This window comes from Carassius carassius, chromosome 2 (genome assembly GCF_963082965.1).
Source record: "Carassius carassius chromosome 2, fCarCar2.1, whole genome shotgun sequence".
Lineage (NCBI taxonomy): Eukaryota > Metazoa > Chordata > Actinopteri > Cypriniformes > Cyprinidae > Carassius > Carassius carassius.
In genome coordinates, this window is record NC_081756.1 from 34,865,314 (window position 1) to 34,887,758 (window position 22,445).

Below are 22,445 nucleotides of genomic sequence, written 5' to 3' on the forward strand. Positions count from 1 at the left end.
GAATGTGTTTCATTAATCTACATATGATTTTGACCAAATTTGTATATCTCTGTACAGTCTATTACAATTATGGTATGCACTACTGTTAAAATATTTGTTGTGTGTAGGGGTTTGTTTTTTTTATTTATTTGAAGAAATAAATACTTTTGTTCGGCAAGGATACATTAAATGGATCAAAAATGACAATAAGGATGTTTGTAATATTACAAAAGAGTTCTACTTTAAATAAATACTGTTCTTACTATTCATCAAAGAATGGAAGCTGAAAATTCAGCTTTGCCATCACATGAATAAATTACATTTTAAAATATATTAAAATAGAAAACAGTTTTGAATTGAAATAACACAATTCACAATAATACAGTTTTATCGTACTATATTTTCAAATCAATCTTTCAAAAACCATCAAATGATCTTACTCACTCCAAACTTTTGAACAGTACTCCACAATTATTTTTGGCAGAATTTCAACAAAAATATTATTTTAATTAACATTAATTTTAATAACCACATTTTAATGCTGAATTTCGATTAAAAAAGTGAATTAAATACTTAAGAAAAAAAACACTTCACCTTATTACATTATCATGAATTTTTAAGCTCAATGAACTTCACTGATAAAAAATGGTATAGTTACTCAAATAATAAAAACTAAAATAGCCAATTTATATGTCAAGTCAAGTCACCTTTATTTATATAGCGCTTTAAACAAATGAATTCTATATTTATGCAGCAAGTTGGATGTACTGTAGGGGTGACCGGGGGCAATTGTATCATGCTAAATTCCTCCACAAGCTAGAGTGATGACACTTCATCTGCACATGCTCAGTAGGATTCTTCTTCTGCTGTCTAAAGTTTAGATGACCGTGAATTTAAACTTACATGCATTTTCTCTAGGTTATTGATAAAACTTTACAACTTACGCTTATATAGGTATGTGTAGATGGCAGACGATGTTCTATCATTGTTCTAACATTTTGTTACAATTGCCCCAGAGACACATGGCCCAGAGCAAGCACCTTGTTTGTCTGTGTTGAAGAAAATGAACATATTAAAATGTAAAACTACATTAAATAATAAAAAAAAAACATTATCTCCTATATTATCTCTTTGAAATATTATTTTAATAAGCCTAGTACCATTTTATTAATGTTTGGTTAAAGACTGTTCTTGAGTCATCAGTTGATTAAAATATTTGAGTAAAATATATTTAAATAACATTCAATCAATTGTATTATTAATTAGTGCAAATATATTTGTTTTTTGTATCAAAAAATAACTAGTGTATTTCAAGTAGTCTGTGAATAATGAAGGAAAATGTAGCCATCTACCTGGAGATTTTGGAGCACTTTCTTCCCTAAATAAGTTAAAATACCTTTCTTGATTTGACTAGTTTGGGACACATCCTGGGGTGTGTTTTCCAAAAGCATTGTTAAAGCTAACTATGGTATTTAGTTCAATTGAAATCTATTGGTAATGATGGAACTTGCAACCATAGTTGCTTTTGGCAAATGCACCCCTGCTCAGTACTTTCAAATGATAAAGTAAAGCAGAATTTCTACCTGTGGACACGTTACTTCACACAGTGCTGTACATGCCACCCAGCTCACATTTTCCCTGTCCATCTTTCTTTACCTTCTGATATTTTCCAGCCCCTCCACAGCTCCTCCACCGTGATGTGCTGGTCCTCTCGGTGAAGATTACTGTGTTTATTGGTCTGCTGCTGCTTCATGTCCTCTATGATAAACTGCAAAAAGAACAACAGGATAACATTACTGCTCAGACCACATGAAAATGACTTCTTATGAATTAGTTCATGCCATATCAGGGTAAATTTGGCTTCAGGTCACAAGTGACTCTATTAGAGGATTTACTGGTTTCAAAATTACCTTTCAATATAATGCAAATATTTTTCATGCAAAAAGACATAAGAGAAACACTACATTTGAATATTATACCTGTTGCCTTACACATGACATTGAGTCATTTTGCAGATTCTTTTAACCAAAGCGACTAACAAATGAGGAAAAACAGAGCCACAATGCACTTTTTCAAAAAAAAGACCAAAAGAATACACAACTAGAACAGAGTTTTGTTGCACAATAAAGCAATTCAAATATGACAAGCATACTAGATAAAAGTAAAGCTCTCTGTGGTCAAGTCTGTGTAAACTCTGTATCTATCAGTGCTTCTGCATATTTGTGTGCTGCACATACATGATGAAAAAACGTAATTTTGTTAAACAGAGGTTTGTTTGTCCTTTCTGTTTGTGAATTCTGTTGCTATGCTCACATACTCGTATCCAACAAATGAGGGACAAGACAGCTTTAAAGTCATGTAGGTTTATTTAGCAACTCGCTCTCCCTCACACACACACACACTCGGGAATCTGCTGTGTCCTGAAAGAGGACACCAACTTTCAGTGGCTGGAAGAAGGAGAAATTCTTGGGCCTCTTCTCGAAACACTTCTTGAGCCTGAACACCTGCCATGACCAAAAACTATCTTCAAAACACACGTCACATCCTCACTAACCATGTAAAAAGTCCCATCAAAAACCAAAGAGAGCTAAGCAGCTAAAAAACAGGAAAGTAAATAAACACTATCTTCACTTTCAAAGGAAATGGTGAGGGCCACTTGTGACATATGTACGTGTTTAGTGTGGACAAACCAGAAGACTTAATACCTCGTAACTTATCTATTATTTTAACAGACTAACAGCAACTTTTGTACAAATCGTTTTATACTATTAATAACATGTTTTATTCCAGCTGCAATAAATTGTGAAAAAAAAAGAACTCAGGAAGTAAGTAATCCACATCTGCAGTAAATTAAACAGAGAGTGCATTGTGAGATTAACACATTTGAGTAATGTCAGATGACATAAAAGAAGGAAACGTCCACTTCACTCGATGAGTGTGTTTGAGAGAATAAAGAGGACATATGAAAACGTCATTGAAACCTCAAAAACATAAACAAACACACACGCCCACCTCATAACATCATAACATATGAGCTATTTAAAAAAAAAAAAAGAGTTAAATGTTCAAATAGCATTAGTTATACTAATAATTTAATATAGAACACATACACATACATTCATCTTTCCCTCGATTGCAACCAGTCGTCCTGTCCCTTCAGCTGAAAAACACCCCCACAGCATGAAGCTGCCACCACCATGATTCACTGTTGGGACTGTATTGGAGAGGAGATGAGCAGTGCCTTGTTTTCTCAACACATACTGCTTAGAATTAAGGCCAAAAAGTTCTATCTTGGTCTCATCAGACCAGATTCCTTCAGGAGTTTTTTTTAGCAAACTCCATGGGGGCTTTCATGTGTCTTGCACTGAGGAGAGGCTTCCGTCGGGCCACTCTGCTCTTCTCCCCCAGCCAGCTCTAGGAAGAGTTCTGGTCATCCCAAACGTCTTCCATTTAAGGATTATGGAGACCACTGTGCTCTTATGAACCTTAAGTGCAACAGAATTTTTTTTGTAACCTTGGCCAGATCTGTGCCTTGCCACAATTCTGTCTCTGAGCTCTTCAGGAAGTTCCTTTGACCTCATGATTCTCATTTGCTCTGACATGCACTGTGAGCTGTACGGTCTTATATAGACAGGTGTGTGGCTTTCCTAATCAAGTCCAATCAGTATAATCAAACACAGCTGGACTTAAATGAAGGTGTAGAACCATCTCAAGGATGATTAGAAGAAATGGACAGCACCTGAGTTAAATATATGAGCGTCACAGCAAAAATTCATGAACAAACATGAATAAGCTATTAACTTTATTAATAATTATCTTAAATTAGGATTAATGAATTCTGTAAAAATGTTAATTGCTAGTTCATGATAATATAAATGAAATTAACCTTATTGTAACTTATTTATGGCTGTGGATTGATTTTATTAAACATATTTAGAATAAATTATTATATAAATCTTGTATGAATATGCATGAATATTTTTCATCATGTATACACAAACACATAATAATGAACACTTCGCCCTCTGGGTGAAGTGTTCATATGTCAATAGACTCTTTTTGCAGGCAAGAACCAATGTCAACTTTGCTATTTGAGGTCCCTAGTGGGTCTAAGCTTTACTGACCTGTTTTTGAGCCCCCCGACCCACACACACACACAGAGAGAGAGAGAGAGAGAGAGAGAGAGAGAGAGAGAGAGACATGCCCCCACACTCCAACACATAATTAAATGAAAGGCAAGTATTAAAGAAACACTTCTCCAGGTCTAAACAATATATGCTCACCTCTACACTCTCATTCACTTCAATTCCTCCATCGTTGTCATCATCTAGCTGCTTGTGAATGTGACGAAGCGCCTCTAAACTGAAGCGGTCGGCTTCATTTATACATGGAGGGATGACTGTCAAACACGGGTCTGCAGGGAGAGACACAAAATTATCCTTTATCCATCTACACAATTAAACTCTGCTTTAAACGTATGCTTTTCTATGTAGTTCAAGTTTATTGCATATCCAGACAAATGATTTACGATCATTATTATTTTATGGCAATTTTCAGGCCTTAAATGCCTGTCAACAAGACTTTCTATTGTTGATTAATAAATGATAATACTACTCATCAAGTTTTTATCCTGTCTAACTGTCTGTATGTGTGAGAGGCTCTGTTTACAGTGGTGTGCTTGACACACTTATTAGGTTGCAGGCTGTTGAAATGAGAATATTTATCTATTTAAGAGAAGACGTGCGAAGAAAGAAGAATCAATCCAGTTTTAACAAAACTATTACCCTAAAAGACCCCTGATTGGATGAAACATCACACATCACTGAGGAGCCCAGGAACATTTTCCCATGGACAGAGACATTAGACAGAAAAAAGACCCACATATTTAATTATATAAATACTTCTTTAGATAATAATGAATGAATATGAAAACATGATTTAAAATGTACTTTAAAGTAAAATATTTCATTTGAAATGACAAAGCGCACTTTTTAAAAGTGTGATAAGAAACAGTGATGAACGTGTGCTCGAAGTACCAACAACAAGCCTTTTATTTCATTCATAATATTTTATATGCAAGTATTTTTTAATAGAATCTTAAGATTTGAAAAACTCAGAAACACTTTATTTTAAGGTGTCCTTGTTACACGTTACATGTGCATACTATTATAATAACAATTTACTATGCATAATTACAATTCATTTTTTTGACACAATCTGTTTTGTTTAAAGCGCTATAAAAATAAAGGTGACTTGACTTGACATGCAAGTAACCCTAAGCCAAACCCCAATAATAAAGTAAGTACATGTAGTTAATTAATATTACTCATTACTTAAATGTGTAATTACAGTGTAACAAGGTAACCTTAAAATAAAGTGTAACCAAAAACTCTAACTGAATAAAAAGCAGAAAGCTACTGTATCACAGATGAAAGTGACTGAAGCCCTTGCTTGTATGGCTGAACAACCTCAAAATGCTGCTAAACAAAAACAAAAGAAGGTCTTTTCTTAGTATTTGCATCTTGTTTTGCATGTGTTCCCCCATCTGATTGCATAATCATATTTGTGTACCAGATGTCGCTGTCCACACTCATTTCCATGTGTTTTTTTTTTTGCATAGAACTCACTTGTGCTGATGGGTAATATCACAGGAACACTGTGGCAAGAAGAAATGCCTAACAATTACAAATGTTGGATATCATGCAAACTGAATTTGGATTCGTATCAAACCTCGAAAATAATGTTTCTGGATTGTAAAAAACGAAAACAAAAATGATGATACAAACATTTTTTGTGACAAAATTAGTGACACTGATCAAGTGAATAAAAACAGAGAAAACTTTCAACAGCATATTCAGATTAGTAAAGAAAACAAAAAGACTGCCGATGATGTGCAGGTCAAGTAACATTAATCGACTTACTACAAAGCTTCCCTTAGCACACACAGCATGTGGCAGGAAGTGACACTGTGAGGGGGAGAATAAACGTAGCAAAAATAGTTCTGGAGAACAAAGTGAGTGAGTGTAAAATTAGGACATGCAAAGTTATAAATAGATTTTTGTTTCCAGTTGTCAGGAAGTGGTTTATCTAAATGACAAAGAACAGTAAAGGCTTCCACGAGAAATACACGCACATACACAAACGTTTTAAATGACAGAGGCTGAAGTAATGAGTTACAGAGAAAAGATGAACTGGCACTTGCTCAAACATTCTATATCAAGAAGAAAGAAACTCAAACAATCTTCAAGCCCTTTTTTATTATCATTAAAAATATAACAATAAGTATGCTGTTACACTCTCAGGAAAAAAATATATATAAATTGTACCTTTATTGGCAGAACAGCTTGTATGCTCCAAGGGACATATTTGCACAATAATCAACCCTTAAAAAGTTCAAAATGGAAACCTTTTTTTCAAAGTTGTGCGGCCCCTTTAATCTAACTGGTAATTACAGAATTGCAAGAATGAAGTGGAGTTTAAAGTAAATGCATATTGTGAGAGATCTGATTACAGATTACAGGAGCGGTCACACTGCTGAAACACTCTCAACACACACGTCAGCATCGGAGGAAGCATGTCAGGTCGGAAACTGTGTTTATGTAAGTGTGTGTTCATTCATCGCAGGAGAGAAAAAGAATTAGAGATGTGAGCACTCAACAGTTTATGAATGTACAAACCAAGAGGAGCTGGTGGGCTACCGTAAAACAGTCACCAATATTAAAGATGTGACAAAAAAGTACCAATGACACTGAAATATGAATTGAATAATGTTCCAATAAAATGTTGTGGGTACTTTCTGGAATACTTAACAAATTCACAGCATAATTTTAAATAAGTAGACAACTTATTGACTATTTAAACCTTCCATCTATTCCTATTCCAAGTAGCAAGATAAAACATAGGTCTAAACCTTTTCTTTCACATTTCAAATGTCCTCTTTCCCAAAACAATATTCATCATGCCTTTGAGATAAAGTAAATTAAAGTAATAATGCTGTGATATCACCATGCTTTAAATGTTCAAAAGCCTTTAAATCTGATCCATGGATTTATGAACTATAAACAAATGTATCCACCTTCTAATGGTACAGTTCAGGGATTTACTACTTTTTTGTCAGTGAAACCACTTTAAGATAAAATATTTACTTTAAGTTTACTTTACCCCCAGATTTTAAGTTAACATTGGCATAAAATGAGTTTACAGTTCTCTGCTGTAGGTTAATGACAGGTAAATGATGTTGACATGCATGTAAACCTTTTTTAGCTTTTTATTATGCATTTTTTATTATGTACTTGTTTTTATATTTTTATTATTTAATCAATTATTTGTTCATTTATTATTCAATTACTTTAATAATAAATAATAACTTAAGAACCCACTGCATACCCTCACATACCTTCAAGGGTTTGCGAAGCCAATTTTGGAAAACCCTGAACACAAAATGTTATTTAATCAAAAACTGGTTCTACACAGCAGAAACTGCATTTCCTGTTTTACTCACACATCTTGGCCTGATTTTTTTTTTCAGAATTTCTAAGCTTCCAGTTTCAAATCAGCAAGATGAGCAAATCATAACAAGAGTGTAAAAATAGAAAGAAAAAAATTCTGGACACGTGTTGGTGAAAAGCAATCTTTTTGAACCTCCATAAAAAGGCATATTATTCATCATTGTACAGGGCACCTTTAATCCTCTGCTTATGACATTGCATAAGTGTGTGTTAAAATACTCTTATCTTTTTATATATATATATTTTTTTTTTTTTTTCAAAATCTGACAAAGCTCACAATCGAAAAGTTCAGACTTCCAGAAAAGGAGACACAGCTTGTGCACCATTACAATAGGAATGTGCAGATAGAAGCTGAAACTCAAGATATGAGTGACTAACCACCAACGCAAAGACAGCCAGAGTCTTAATTAGAACAGATACTTATCTATGATCGTATAAGCAAAGAAGATCAGTGTTTGCACTAGGAGAGGAAAGAGAGCAGTCATCAGAGGGAGAAGAACCACACACCATCCGTTTGTGTTTGCAGATGATGTGTAGAGATAGTCATAAATGCTGTGACTTTAACATAAAGACAGGATGTCGAGGGCCACACTGACACTCACACATTGCTCGGGGTCACAGAAAGTTGACTAAGATAAATCTCAATGGACACTTTTTTCAGACTGTGATGATGCATTTCAATGGTCTTCAGCATCATAAATCTTGTGTCTACAGTTGTGGCCAAAAGTTTTGAGAATTACATAAATATTAGTTTTCAAAATGTTTGCTGCTAAACTGCTTTTAGATCTTTGTTTCAGTTGTTTCTGTGATGTACTGAAATATAATTACAAGCACTTCATACTTTTCAAAGGCTTTTATCGACAATTACATGGCATTTATGCAAAGAGTCAGTATTTGCAGTGTTGGCCCTTTGTGACGAGTGGGGCGGGGCCGAGGGATGTGGGAACACGAGTGAGGCCGGTGGAGTGATTGGGAAATCCGCTACACCTGCGACCCACCACCGGTCTTGAGTCCCACAGAGGAGATGGAAGGATATAAAACTGGAGCGACGACAGTGAAGGACGAGAGAGGACCAGGCCTGGGCTTTTAGTTGTGTTTTGGCCACTGTAACGAATTCAACTCTAATAATCATCGGGAAGAAGGAGGCGGGAACCGGCGGACAATCAAACGACATTTAATAATTCAAAATAAACACAAAACAGCGCATCAGCCCCTCACGGACGACTGATGCGCGCAAAATAAAAACCAAAACACAACTAAAAGCCCAGGCCTGGTCCTCTCTCGTCCTTCACTGTCGTCGCTCCAGTTTTATATCCTTCCATCTCCTCTGTGGGACTCAAGACCGTTGGTGGGTCACAGGTGTAGCGGATTTCCCAATCACTCCACCGGCCTCACTCGTGTTCCCATATCCCTCGGCCCCGCCCCACTCGTCACACCCTTCTTATTCAGGACCTCTGCAATTCGACTGGGCATGCTCTCAATCAACTTCTGGGCCAAATCCTGACTGATAGCAACCCATTCTTTCATAATCACTTCTTGGAGTTTGTCAGAATTAGTGGGTTTTTGTTTGTCCACCCGCCTCTTGAGGATTGACCACAAGTTCTCAATGGGATTAAGATCTGGGATGTTTCCAGGCCATGGACCCAAAATTTCAACATTCTGGTCCCCGAACCACTTAGTTATCACTTTTGCCTTATGGCACGGTGCTCCATCATGCTGGAAAATGCATTATTCTTCACCAAACTGTTGTTGGATTGTTGGAAGAAGTTGATGTTGGAGGGTGTTTTGGTACCATTCTTTATTCATGGCTGTGTTTTTGGGCAGAATTGTGAGTGAGCCCACTCCCTTGGATGAGAAGCAACCCCACGCATGAATGGTGTCAGGATGCTTTACTGTTGGCATGACACAGGACTGATGGTAGTGCTCACCTTTTCTTCTCCGGACAAGCCTTTTTCCAGATGCCCCAAACAATCGGAAAGGGGCTTCATCTGAGAATATGACTTTGCAGCCACAAAATCCTTGCCTGTGAAGCCATTTTTATGCAATGCAATGATGGCTGCACGCGTTTCTTTGCAGGTCACCATGGTTAACAATGGAAGAACAATGATTTCAAGCATCACCCTCCTTTTAACATGTCAAGTCTGCCATTCTAACCCAATTAGCCTGACATAATGATCTCCAGCCTTGTGCTCGTCAACATTCTCACCTGAGTTAACAAGACGATTACTGAAATGATCTCAGCAGGTCCTTTAATGACAGCAATGAAATGCAGTGGAAAGGTTTTTTGGGATTAAGTTAATTTTCATGGCAAAGAAGGACTATGCAATTCATCTGATCACTCTTCATAACATTCTGGAGTATATGCAAATTGCTATTATAAAAACTTAAGCAGCAACTTTTCCAATTTCCAATATTTATGTAATTCTCAAAACTTTTGGCCACGACTGTATTTGTGTTATAAATATACTTACATTTTTTAACACTCACCTTTGCTTCAAATTACAAAAAAAAAAAAGAAAACACAAAAAAAAAACCACATCATTCTCTCTTCTGATTTGCACCGTCAATGTCTCTATTTTTAAAAGACCTGAAAACACTGTCGTGGAGTTTTCCTTTGCTATTTGAGCAAATGGGAATGCAAAAAAGTCCCCCCTTCACTGCGACAGAAGCTTACCCAACTATGACGCCTTCAATCGTTTCTATATACATATATATACATATATATATGTATATACATATATACATATATATATATACATATATATATACATAGGTTTTTAATGTATGATAACAGCTGGAAATTTATGGAAAATGACAGCATATGATTGTTGTTTATTCAATTCCAACCCTTCACAACTGATGCGTTCAAGATTATTCATCTCCAGCTAGCTATAAAGTTAATGCATTTACATTTAAAGAAGCACAATATGTCACAACAATTTTCAGTTTCAATATCAAAAAAAGAAAGGAAAAAAATACACTTGTTTGTGTCAATTAGCTGAACTTGTTTCTTTTTATGTGCAACATCAATGGTTGTAAGATTTAGTCTTATAAACGTTTAAAATATTGCACTGAGTGGCACAACTTGAGGTCATATGACCCAACAAGCAATAGTCTAAAAAGTGAGTTGCAATGTGTGAACCGCTGGTTTAAGGTGTTACTTGTGTTTGCACGCATTAGAGGAAACCTGTACAGTTAGAACTGTGAACAGAGTGTCGAATGGTGTCATACTGAAATAAAGTAGGGCAAACAAGAAATAGGCCTGACTATATAAACTACAGACTATATAAAATCAAATGTATGGTTAACATTTGTCTGCAATGAAAGCATTTGGTTACTGTGATATTTGCATTTAGGTTGACTTTGGCACTATATTTCCACAGTAATTATCATGAGAGAGACAACTCTAGTCAAACAGTTCTATATTAATCTGACTTCTCGAAACAGAGTCATCATGAATATTCTGAGTAGGCATTAGGCAACGCTCTGAACTTCTTGTTTTAAAACTGTGACTTCCTGTTTGTTTGGAACCACTTCCTGTGAGCTCTCCTACAGGTTCTCTAGAATGCCGCCACCACAAACATGACTTTAGCAGTTAAGCAGGGAAAGACATCAGCTATGATCAACAACAGCAGCGTGGTACAGCTCCACTACACTGCCACAACCAGACCTTTCCAAATCTGTGCACAGTTTTACTCCATTTTTAAATTTCCATTTCATCTTTACAAAAGGTTTACATCCATGGATTTCTGATCAAATTTTCACCAAGAGCATCTGGGCTTTATTTTCCAGTTGCTGAAAAAGTTTTGCCACTCATCCAATGACTTCATCAGCAAGAATCCATTGACAGCTTTAATGAGATTGAGAAGGTAAAGATGGTACAACAGTTAAAAGGTGTTTCTGGAGTAGAACGAATTCACTGATGATCTCCACTGTAGCACAAATGGTATTTCAGCATGTTATGGCAGCACACACCTCGCTCACTGTCCACAAGGGTGACATCAGAGTACGATGGATCTAACCTTAGACCACATCTAATGCGCAACTGGAATAATTGAGCCTTCAATCTATCCACAATCAATTAGCTGAACAGATCTAGAGCGGAAGCGCAGCACATAACAACACAGCTACAGAATGTGTAACTCTAGCAGTCTGTGAAGCCGGATAAGCAGCCCTTGAGAACACACCTGTTTTTGGAGGGCCTGAAGAGCAGGATTACCACTAACCTCAAAGCCCACGCTGACTCATCTAGCACTACAGCCCACTTTACCCACAATGCAAAGTAAAATCACCAAAAAAGGTGACTTGATTTACTATTTGTCACTAAGCACTGCTTAAAAAGAATATAGCTTTTGTTTAGCTAATGCTAATGTGCATTTACACTACCATTCAAACATTTGGGGTCAGTAAGGTTTTTAATTCATTTTTACTTTGTAATTTAATCTAATGATGGCAAACTAGAATTTTAAACCGCCATTACTCCAGTCGAAATGTATTCAGACATCAGTCTAATATGTTGAATTGGTGCTCAAGAAACTTAACATCTTACAATTTATTATTGTTGAAAACAATTATGCTGCTTTATAGTTTTGTGGACAACATGATACATTTTTTTCAGGATTCTTTGCTGAATATAAAGAAAAGGACAGCATTTACTAGAATTGGAGATACATTTCAATAAAGAAAAGGGAAACAGAAACAGAAAAAGGCGTAAAGCATAAGCAAACATTTTGACAAATACTGGGTCTGTTAAAAGAGAAAGTGATCTCTTTGTCATTTTGCCTACTGTAGAAGAAGTGCTGAGAGGTACTCATTGAAGTTAGAAATAAAAAAAACAGTGTGCAAATGTGACATTCCTTTTTCACTATGCTTTCAATGTTTTTTGAGCTGGCTGTTTTCCTAGTGACAGAGAAGTGACAGCTATTTTTTTCTTCTTCATAGAACACACCCCCTTCTAAAGACTTCTTTGCAAAGTGAAGATGTAAGACTCTCTCTCTCCCTCTCTCTCTGACCCTGAAGAGGGAAAGTCCCTGAAATGAGAGGCTGCCGCTATTCCTTTCATCCAAAATATCTCTTCATCATCTCCTCACTACTCCGCACTACTTCAAGCTTTCCTAATACATGTCATTCATATGAATCTGCCTTAAACCCAACTACATTAAAACATTCTCTCTGAAGTGCTTAACATTTTAGTTTTCTGCAGTCAAAACAGGATTGATTAATTAATTAATTAAAAGTGAGGGAGAGTGACTGAGTGAACAAGTCAGTGGTTTTGGACCAAAATGCATAAGCATGAATGTGTAAAATGTCTCTGTCTTTATGTTCTCTCATGTGCTTCGAGAATTAAAAAGTACTCACCCGATGCCATTTGTAGACAAGTTTGTTACTTCATCAGAAGAGATATGGAGAAATTTAGCATCACTTGAATTTGGTGCCATCAGAATGTGAGTTCAAACAGCTGATTAAAAAAACATACATCAACAAGTAATCCACATGCCTTTAATCCATCAATTAACGTCTTATGGAGTGAAAAGCTGCATATTTGTAAGAAACAAATCCTTTATGATGTCCTCATCAAAACACAGTTTTTGCTTGTGCTGTACCGGATCTGTGTATATTTTTGAGTTAATTTCTTTCACTGAAGAAAGCAATATTATGGACGGAGGACTTTTATATTTTAGCTGCAAGCAAAAGTTAAAAAGTGGATTTGTTTGCGACTGGAGTCATGTCAGTTGTTTGTGGATTACTGTGATTTTCATCAGATGTTTGAATTCTCATTCTGACGGCACCCATTCACTGCAGAGGATCCATTAGTGAGCAAAGGATATAATGCTAAATTTCCTGTTCAAGCAAACTCATCTTGGATGGAATGAGTACATTTTTATTTTTGGATGAACTATTGCTTTAACACCAAGGCAAGCTGTCAGCATGAACTGTGGCCCATTTTCCATCCAATCTTTTAATACAGACAGCTACTCTCCGGTGTTGTCTGTGAAAGTGTCTTGGTATCGCGTTGATGTCTGACGTTTACATCATTACTAAAGCAACCAATTTAAATAAACCTGATACAGACGTTTGAACAAACAGATCTGATTTCATCACTTGCAAAATGATTATAAAAACAGAGAAGCATGAACAGAGACTATTGTAACCTGACCTTTAGTAGAGGAAAGCAGGAGAAATTACACCAAGCCAAGCTCACTTTCACTTTAGTCCCCATATGCATGTGAACTGCGTGTAAAGGAGTGTGGTAGATCAAGGGCATGTAAACTAGGGACCACAGCTGGACTAATGTATATTCTGCTCTGTAGTGGGTCTTAGCACCTTCATGTCATTCCCTCTTTATCATCATGCCAACAGATGTCACAGCTATGCATATGGCATGTCAGGCTCCCCAATGTGATACCTGTTATATCGTTCTAAATATATTACAATCACAAATCATCCGGGTTATGAGGCATTTAGAAAGGAACTGGGAAGTCCACTGAAACTGCAGATGCATTCAAGAATTTGAATTGAATTTGAATTGAATTAGCAAACAGTATGCAAAATCCTAATTTGAATTTTAGGTAGAAATGAAGTAGAATTAAAATGAAAGTTGAAAATGGAGAGAAAAAAAAAGAAACTATAAACTGTAAGTCTAGTTTTTTAATAATTGATTTATTTTTTTTCTTTACAAATAATCATACATATAACACACAGTTATTTCTAGATGCCATTTAATGGTCTTCTAATGTCTAATGTGATATCACAGTAGTAGTAATCAAATATTTGTAATAATATTCATACACATGTATCTGTCACACAATAATGTTCATACTTTTGTAAGCTTTTTTTATGTTTTTGAAAGAATTCTCTTGTGCTCACCAAGCCTGCATTTATTTTATTATTATATATCTTTTTTTTTTTTCATTTTAATATATTTTAAAATAAAATGTATTAATGTGGTGGCAAAGCTGAATTTTCAGTAGCTATTACTCCAGTCTTCAGTGTTACATAATCCTTCAGAAATCACTCAAATATGGTAAATCGCTGCTCAAGAAACATTTTGTATTAAAATCATTATTAAAAACAGCTGTGCTGCTTAATATTTTTGTAGAAACCATGATTTTTTCAAGATTCTCTGATGAACAGGAAGTTCAAAAGAACAGCATTTATAAAAATAAAAAATAAAAAATTCTTCTTATAAATGTTGCTGTCACTTTTGATCAAATTTAATGCATCTTTGCTGAATAAAAGTAAAAATTTATTTCAAAAACAAAATCCAGTTTGACATTCTGAATTCAAATTAACAGATGCATTCACACATCCGCTATTTGTTTTTAGGCCCGAATTTCATTTGCCAACAGTTTTTTAGAAATCACAGACAAAAGTTTCAAATCTGAGCCTAATCAATGCTTGTTTAAGTGAGTGATGATCATATACTGTTAGCTATCAAAGATGCAATCTGAGAGAAGCGCCTATGCATCTGTGCACCAGTGCCAGTACCTGAAACACTTTTAGCAGGCTGACATATCTAGACTTGTTTGCAACTCTTCTAGTTTGAAATGTGTTTTGACTGGAAATGATGCAGATGACAATCTATACAGCCAATAAGGGACCATGATTGTTTTTTTGTTGTTTTTTTCCTCAGCAAATCAGCACACACACATAACCTGGATCACAAGCTTCTTTTGTTCCATTTACATTCGGAGGAATTCCAGTCTCGAGCCAGAATCAATATTGCGTCATCACGTACCACAAAATGTGATGTTGTCAGGGAATCTTCCTTGTGAAATATTGTGTAATGTGTGACCCACAGTCGCCAATCTGTTGTGTAATGTGCAAACCAAAGCAACTTCATGAAACCCAAAACAGTCGTATAGTGTGAAAGGTAAAGCGATCTGACGACTCGGAAAACCATGTGTAAAGTATGGGCAGCATAAGTTTGTACAGTATGTCAGTATGTCACAAGAAAATTGATAAGAAGTGCAAACAATATCCTTCTATAACGACATTGCCAGGTGGTGATGAGCCAAATAAACGGACGAAAGGATGTTTATTTCTCTTTACATGGCTCACTACCTGTCCATGCTGATTTTGTTTGCACTTTCATTGATTCTCGTGTCATTACAAAATGGGTAATTTCACTGAAGTGCATTTATACCAGTCAGCACATATTCCAAAATGTGCCCATTACCTTGTGAAATCAGCTAGTATGTACAGATTATAAATGACAAGTAACCCCTTTATAACACAGCCACATGCAGCAGATAACTCCTTCAGTTCTAGAAAAAATGGCACCAAACTTGCTGCACAGTCCAGCTCAATGAAGTAACATAAATCTCCATTGGGCACAGTTCTCTGCATGAACTGACATACCAGATGATGGATGATGCAGGATTTCAGAGAATTGTTTCAGTTCAATTAAAACATTACCCTTTCCATGTTACTCTCAAAAGAGGCATTTCTGGTCTACGATAAGCACAACAAAAACTGTAGTCCCATCAGGGACACATGAGTGTGTGTGGGCAATTATGTGGATCTTAACTGCTTTATTCACGAGGATCCCATAGAGTAGACAGTCCTCTGGAGACTGCCTTAATGCAGACTTCAAAATGGGTTTGCACAGTGATGTCACAAAATAACTGTTTTGGTTCCCCAAAGTACCGGTCACTGAAAAGAACCATTTTTTCTCTAGTCTACCTTTTAAAAATCCAACGATAAAGAGCCTTCTGTGGAATGTAAAGGTTACATGGAAAGGCTCTTCATAGAGACACAGATGCCAATGAAGAACCTTTTTTGAGAGTGTTGAGTAACCACTTGAACAACCAGAAAAGCCCCACAAATGTATAGAAATGCACTATAAAAACCTTACCACACAGCCAATCCACAGCAGCCTAGTACCATGGCGGTGTGTTTTGCATGGCTAACCTAACCTCACACATTCTTCACATAAAGAGTAGTATATAAACCTAGTCTTGGTTGCTAACAAACTACCTTAATTTCAATTGAATCATTGAGTTGTTTGGTCTGAAAGCTCTAGAACATAACAGAAGCATGTGTTTGTGTCTGTGTGAACTAGTATAAACTCCGAGGGGTTCAATGTATTACCCCAAGTGAGAACCATGTCTAGGTCATAATCTTGTGATGACAGCAGAAAGCAGACATGCAGGATATTCCCAAACTGTGACTGAGTAACCAAAGGAATTGATGGCATCTAGTGTTCCATCTGAGCAGACATGTGTGACTATATTCCATTAGATCTAATCGGAAAGCATGATCAGGTCATCAGAAATGCTTTCAGGGCAGTCTAGATTATGACATCTAGTCCTAGCATTCAAGTTTAGACTGTGATCAGTTGTCTTTTGATGGTATTGTGCTTGTGAATGTGATATGTTATAGCAGAAATTAAACTAAAATGTAACTTCAATTTCCTTAATAAATACTTGTTCAAATAATTACCAATCTAACAGACAGGAAATGTAGTGTGTAAAATGTTCGGTAAATTACGGTGGAAGACAAATGTAAACCTCTGTCATCATTGACTCGTCCTTATGGTTTTTCAAACCTGTATGATTTTCTTTCTTCTGTGGAAGCGGATGTAATGTTTTGAGACACTCGACTGCATGTTATTTAAATGAAACTGTATTATAGTTTACATTTATTGCAATTAGAGTGCTTTTTGACCCACCTAAGTAGAATTTAAGCACACCTTTACATATAATTTCATAATTACTTTGAAATATGGTTCAATGCTGAATGTACTGACAAGCATAATGTTGGTAAAACTTTAGTATAAGGTCCAATTTACACTAATAACTAGTTGCTTATTAGCATGTCTATTATTAACATATTGGCTTTTTATTAGTGCTTATATAGTACATATAATGCATGACATCCATAATCCTAAACTTAACGACTACCTTATAAACTATTAATAAGTAGCAAATAAGGCGTTAATTGAGGTAAAGGTCATAGTTAATGGTTAGTTAATAGTGAGAATTGGACCCTGAAATAAAGTGTGACCATAATGTTTAAAATGTAGGCCCTAATTTAATGTAATTTCTATTTAAACTTGTGTCATCTATTTAAATATGTTTGTAATGTCACGTGGTACATTTGAACACTTCCATTAATATTATAATAAAGAAATGTATTTACATGCTTTAGTTAGTCAACAGATCAAAGTGTACTTCTTTAAAGCATGACTAAAGATTGAAAAACAGTGATCTAAAATATACTCTAAACTTTAAGTACATCTAAGAGGCCTTATATTTTATCAATATTATATTATCTGGAAATACAGTAAAAATACATTGAATTCAATACAATTAAGCACAGTTCTTTTTCAAAAGGGTTTGTCCATACAATGACAGTGGGGTGCAATGTTGTTTGGATCCGAACATTCAGAAGTAAGACAGTCATCAATTTGGAATGACATTAGGGTGTGTAAATGACGTTTTTGCATGAACTCTCCCTTAAAGGCTTTTCTGTGCAGCCTGTTCTGTTCAAAGAGCATTCTTTCACTACTCAAAGCAATTAATCACAAACCTGGCCACACAGCATATTTCACTGGTCAACTCAATCACACGATCTCCTGTCAAGAAGAGTTCAGACTTTAGAAAAATCATAAATAGATCCACTGATGAGTAAAGGGATCCAACTGTGACCAGCAGTAATGCTATTTATCATGATGTGCTAGCAATGCTATCAAGACTGAGATTGACGTTACCGATTAAATCTTTCGAATCGGCTGCAGAGTAGTGTTTGTGCTTTAATGTTTTGCACTTAAAGTGACAAGGTTGCATATATGCAGACCTATAACATACCAACTCTGACCCACTTCAGCCTTGTATCAGGAATACTCCGATACTGCTTCCAGAGCCAGACCACGCTCCTTGTTTCGTATCAGCTCAACAAGCAATAAAACTAATCGCTTAATAGCTCTATTTGTTTTGAGACTGTCTATGGAAAACAATTGCTTCCTTTTTTTTTTTGCAATTGAGTTCCTTTTATTCAGACCAAATAAAGAGATTAACAGACAAATTAATAAGTAATAAAAAGCAAATTAGGAGTTTATTGATGCAAAAATTGTAGTTAATAGTTAGTTAATGAGAATTGGTCACTAGTGTGACCAAAATAGTAATGTGCACAGATATATTCAATTATTATAAATATAAATGTTCAGCTTTTATTTAATGATGTATTTGAGGGCAAAAATTACTTTAATAAATCAACAAAAAAAATGTTCCAGTCTGAACAAGAATAAAAAAAAAAGCTACTTTTTGTCACACACACACAAACACAAGTATGTATACAATACAATAAATACTGAACAATAATTTATCATTTTATAACTTTTTTCAATTCATCACTTCACCTTTGTATATCACCTTGTATAAATTTACATTTTAGTCATTTGTGTCACAGAGGGTACCATGCACCAGCTGAAGTAGGTTCAAGTCTGGACAGTCTACTGTAGTGTTACACCTTTTGTTTATTAAGAAAGATGATCCGTGTTTACATCCTGATCCATCACGTCTGAATGAGCATGATGCCTTTGTGTCATAACAGTATTTCAGCATTTATGGAAATGCATTTATTCCACCTCTGTGAACTTCGCAAGCAGTTTCTGTCCTGATAAGGAACTATTTAGAGAATGACAAACATTATGGCATGGAGTACACATACAATGGCAACATCTAAAGATGAATTCTATTGCTGTTCTCCAGTCAACAGAGACAGGAACATACAACGCCCTTGTAATTTTGTTATTCAACATTTCGGTTTTCATTGGTTATGTTATCGTCAATCCTAACTATTCCAACACAGTTACACAAGTTACAAAAATGTTGCATTACAAGTCTGTATACTATTGACCAGCCTACATAATATGTGAAAGGCAGCTTTGACATCGATGCCTTCTTTCTACTTCAGACTTATGTAATGATAATATCTCTGTCTAGAAAGAGAGAAGAAGACAAACACAGAAAAAGAATTCCTAGACTCATACTTCAAGGACAGTGTGTCCCTCTAAGAGGAGGTTTGTTTGTTGAGAAGCTAAACAGTCAAAATACGCATCAAAATTAAATGTGCGGACAACCATGTTCACAAGAATATCTCTAAGTTAGTATTTACTGTATCTGTTAGATAATCTTATCTGATTTAGCCTTGTAAATAGATAGAGGGGTGATAAAAAGTGAGAGAAATTATTTTGGCAGTCTCATAAAGTGTCTCATCTTTCTGAAAATGCAAATAGGGAATGAATTAGTAAAGGGACAGTTCCCCAAAAAAGTTAATTCTCTCATCGTTTACTCACCCTCATGTCATCTCGAACCTGTATGACTTTATTACTTCTGTGAAACATATAAGATATTTTGAGAAATGGCTCAATGTGTCTTTTTTGTCCATATAATGGACATCAGTGGTCTCCAGCACCGTCCGGTTACCAATATTCTTGACATGACAACCAGTTCAGTCATCCCTCCTTATCAGAGCTCCTATGGGTGAATAAGTGACGAGAGATTAATTTTTAGGAGAGCTATGACAGTTTATAAACGGATTAATGATTCCTGATTAAACAACAGAGCATTTCAAAAACAAACTTATATTCCAATAGACTATCTCAACCAGGATGGTGAGAGTTTTACAGTTTAAGCTGATTGCAAATAACCCGTAGACACTACTGAAACAGAGTAACACTAATCGGCTACAAACACATTTTAGAATGGTAAAGTGAAGAAAGAAAAAGCTTTCATTTAAAATATTGCAGCATGGCCTGAAGTGACCAGTTCATCCTCTCATCATTTAGCATGGGACAGAGACTAAAAAGGCACACAAACATAAACAAATTCATCTAAGCCTCTAAGACGATGTGTATTTAAATGATCTGACAGAAACAAACACAATCAACCTTTCACTCAGAGGGCATTTGTTATGATAGTCAACTGTGCTACAGGAAATTCCTTCATTAATGTGCTTACAATTGGTAGCCCTTAACTGAACAAATAGCCTAACTAACAGATGCCACTCACACAGACACAAGCCAGGTCTACTAAAGCCCTTCTCTTAAATCCTTTCTATATTTACTTCTTCATCTGGTGAAATTTTACCTTTTTCTTACTGTTTCTTGAATACACACATGTATATTATCAGTGGCATCCTGCAAAGCAACCGATGGTGACCACAGCCCGGATGGGAAGTGAATTGTTGGGTCGACTCCGGCAGGACTGTTTGACTCGCAAAGAGCTTAAAGTCAAACTCCCAACATACACACACATACAGAAGCACAACAACACCAGAGGAATGGCCACACGACTACACATGCATCAAACAGCTCAAATTCTCATTTAGCATTTTAAACTGAAATCATAAACAATGGCAATCAAATAGGGCTGTCAAAATTGCTCAAAATTGACGTTCGAATGTTCCCTCTAAAAAATACACGAATATTCGAACTATTCGAACATCTGGTAGCGCATGTTATTAATGAGGCGCATTATGTCAATAACAGGCAAAAAAAATACAAGGAGACATAACTACTTGTATAGATAGTCTATTTAAGTTTAAACATATATGACAACGTATTACCTACACAAAAACAAGGAAATCAACTAATGGCCAAGACTGCAGACCTCACACTCTCTCACCCTCACGTTCTCTGCGCATAATGGTTTAAATGGACAAACACATTTTTGTGCAAGCAATTTAAGGTCGCGACTGTTGTCCCAAATATAGCAGGCTTCATTCAGTGATTGAAACAAATATTATTAATATTAATTGAAGTTTAACAGCATATAGAACTGACATTGAATGCTCCGAGCGAGATGTGCTGTGGTAAACATGGAACTTTTCCTTGACATGAAACGATAAATAATCAAATCTCGGATGCATTGCTTGACAGAACTCCCCGAAGCGTGCCCCATCCGCGATACTGATCGGTCTCATGTCCTTACAAATGAACGAAATTATTTTATCCGTTATGGCCTCTTGTCGTGTTGCAGACAAAGTGCTTGCGGCGAGCGATGCAAAGTAACGTTAAGTGTCAAGACGTGACTGTTTAGCTGGAGTTCCACACATTATGCCATGCTCATTTGGGTGCACATTTTTGAGATGTGACCTCATGTTGCTAGTGGTCGAATGGTATGCTAACTGCTAACTGTATCTTAAATAGCTTGCATTCAACTTTATCTCGCGGGTCAACAATTTTACCTCATTTTCTCTGCTGCGGTCGAGTTCGGCTCTGCACTTGCTGGCATCTTCCATGAAGACGCGTCAACTTTCAGCAGTGATGCTGTGCCAGACAGTGCGACTCCTGTGAGGCTGTGACCTGTCCCTGAACCCTCAGGCGCGTTAGCGCGCCCACTCGCAAAGCAGACAACCACGCCTCTACTACCGCAGGCCTTTTTTTCCACATTTTTTTTTTTATTCGAATATTAATTTTCACCTTCGAAATTCGTTTTTTTAAAACTATTCGAATACATATTCGAATTTAGAATATTCGTTGACAGCCCTACAATCAAACATAACTTTGAATACAATGCAAAAATATTAGGAATTAAAAATAAATCTCCAATAAAACATGTTTACATTCATTGCAAGTTACTTTATCACTTGCAGTAAAAAAAAAAGAAGATATTTTAAAAAGACTACCTTAAAGATCTAATTTTGTGAAATGTGTGAATCACAACAATTTACAGAAGAAAATATTATTTAAAAAAACAATACAGGCATGTTTAACACCGTAATTACCTTATAACTATGGGTCATTCCCTGCATACCTGTACAAACCATCACATTTGTGTAAATTGTTTGTCTTCATTTTTTTTTTCAGAATATTTTATTATGGTTTCTATGTTAATGTGCATTTGTGTGTTACAATTGTGGTGTTTTGTCTTTGCATGACTAACAATGTTAAAGGGCAATTTTGATGGCCTTTAAGTCATCATGTGGCTTTCCATTGTCCACCTGTGTCAT

At 35.8% G+C, this 22,445-nt stretch overlaps 1 protein-coding gene across 4 annotated transcripts in view; it reads right to left on the reverse strand.

The window, feature by feature from the left end:
- Nucleotides 1–22,445, reverse strand: part of LOC132109239 (stromal interaction molecule 2-like) — a 42,390-nt gene that overhangs the window by 15,086 nt on the left and 4,859 nt on the right. For all 4 annotated transcript variants that reach the window (XR_009424482.1, XM_059515301.1, XM_059515300.1 and 1 more), the window contains 2 exons: nt 4,263–4,393; nt 1,636–1,747 (listed from right to left, as the gene is read on the reverse strand). Coding sequence is in view for 3 of the 4 variants with exons in the window: in XM_059515301.1 (XP_059371284.1) it covers nt 1,636–1,747; nt 4,263–4,393 (243 nt within the window). In the remaining variant the exon portion in view is untranslated. The remainder of the gene's footprint in view (nt 1–1,635; nt 1,748–4,262; nt 4,394–22,445) is intronic.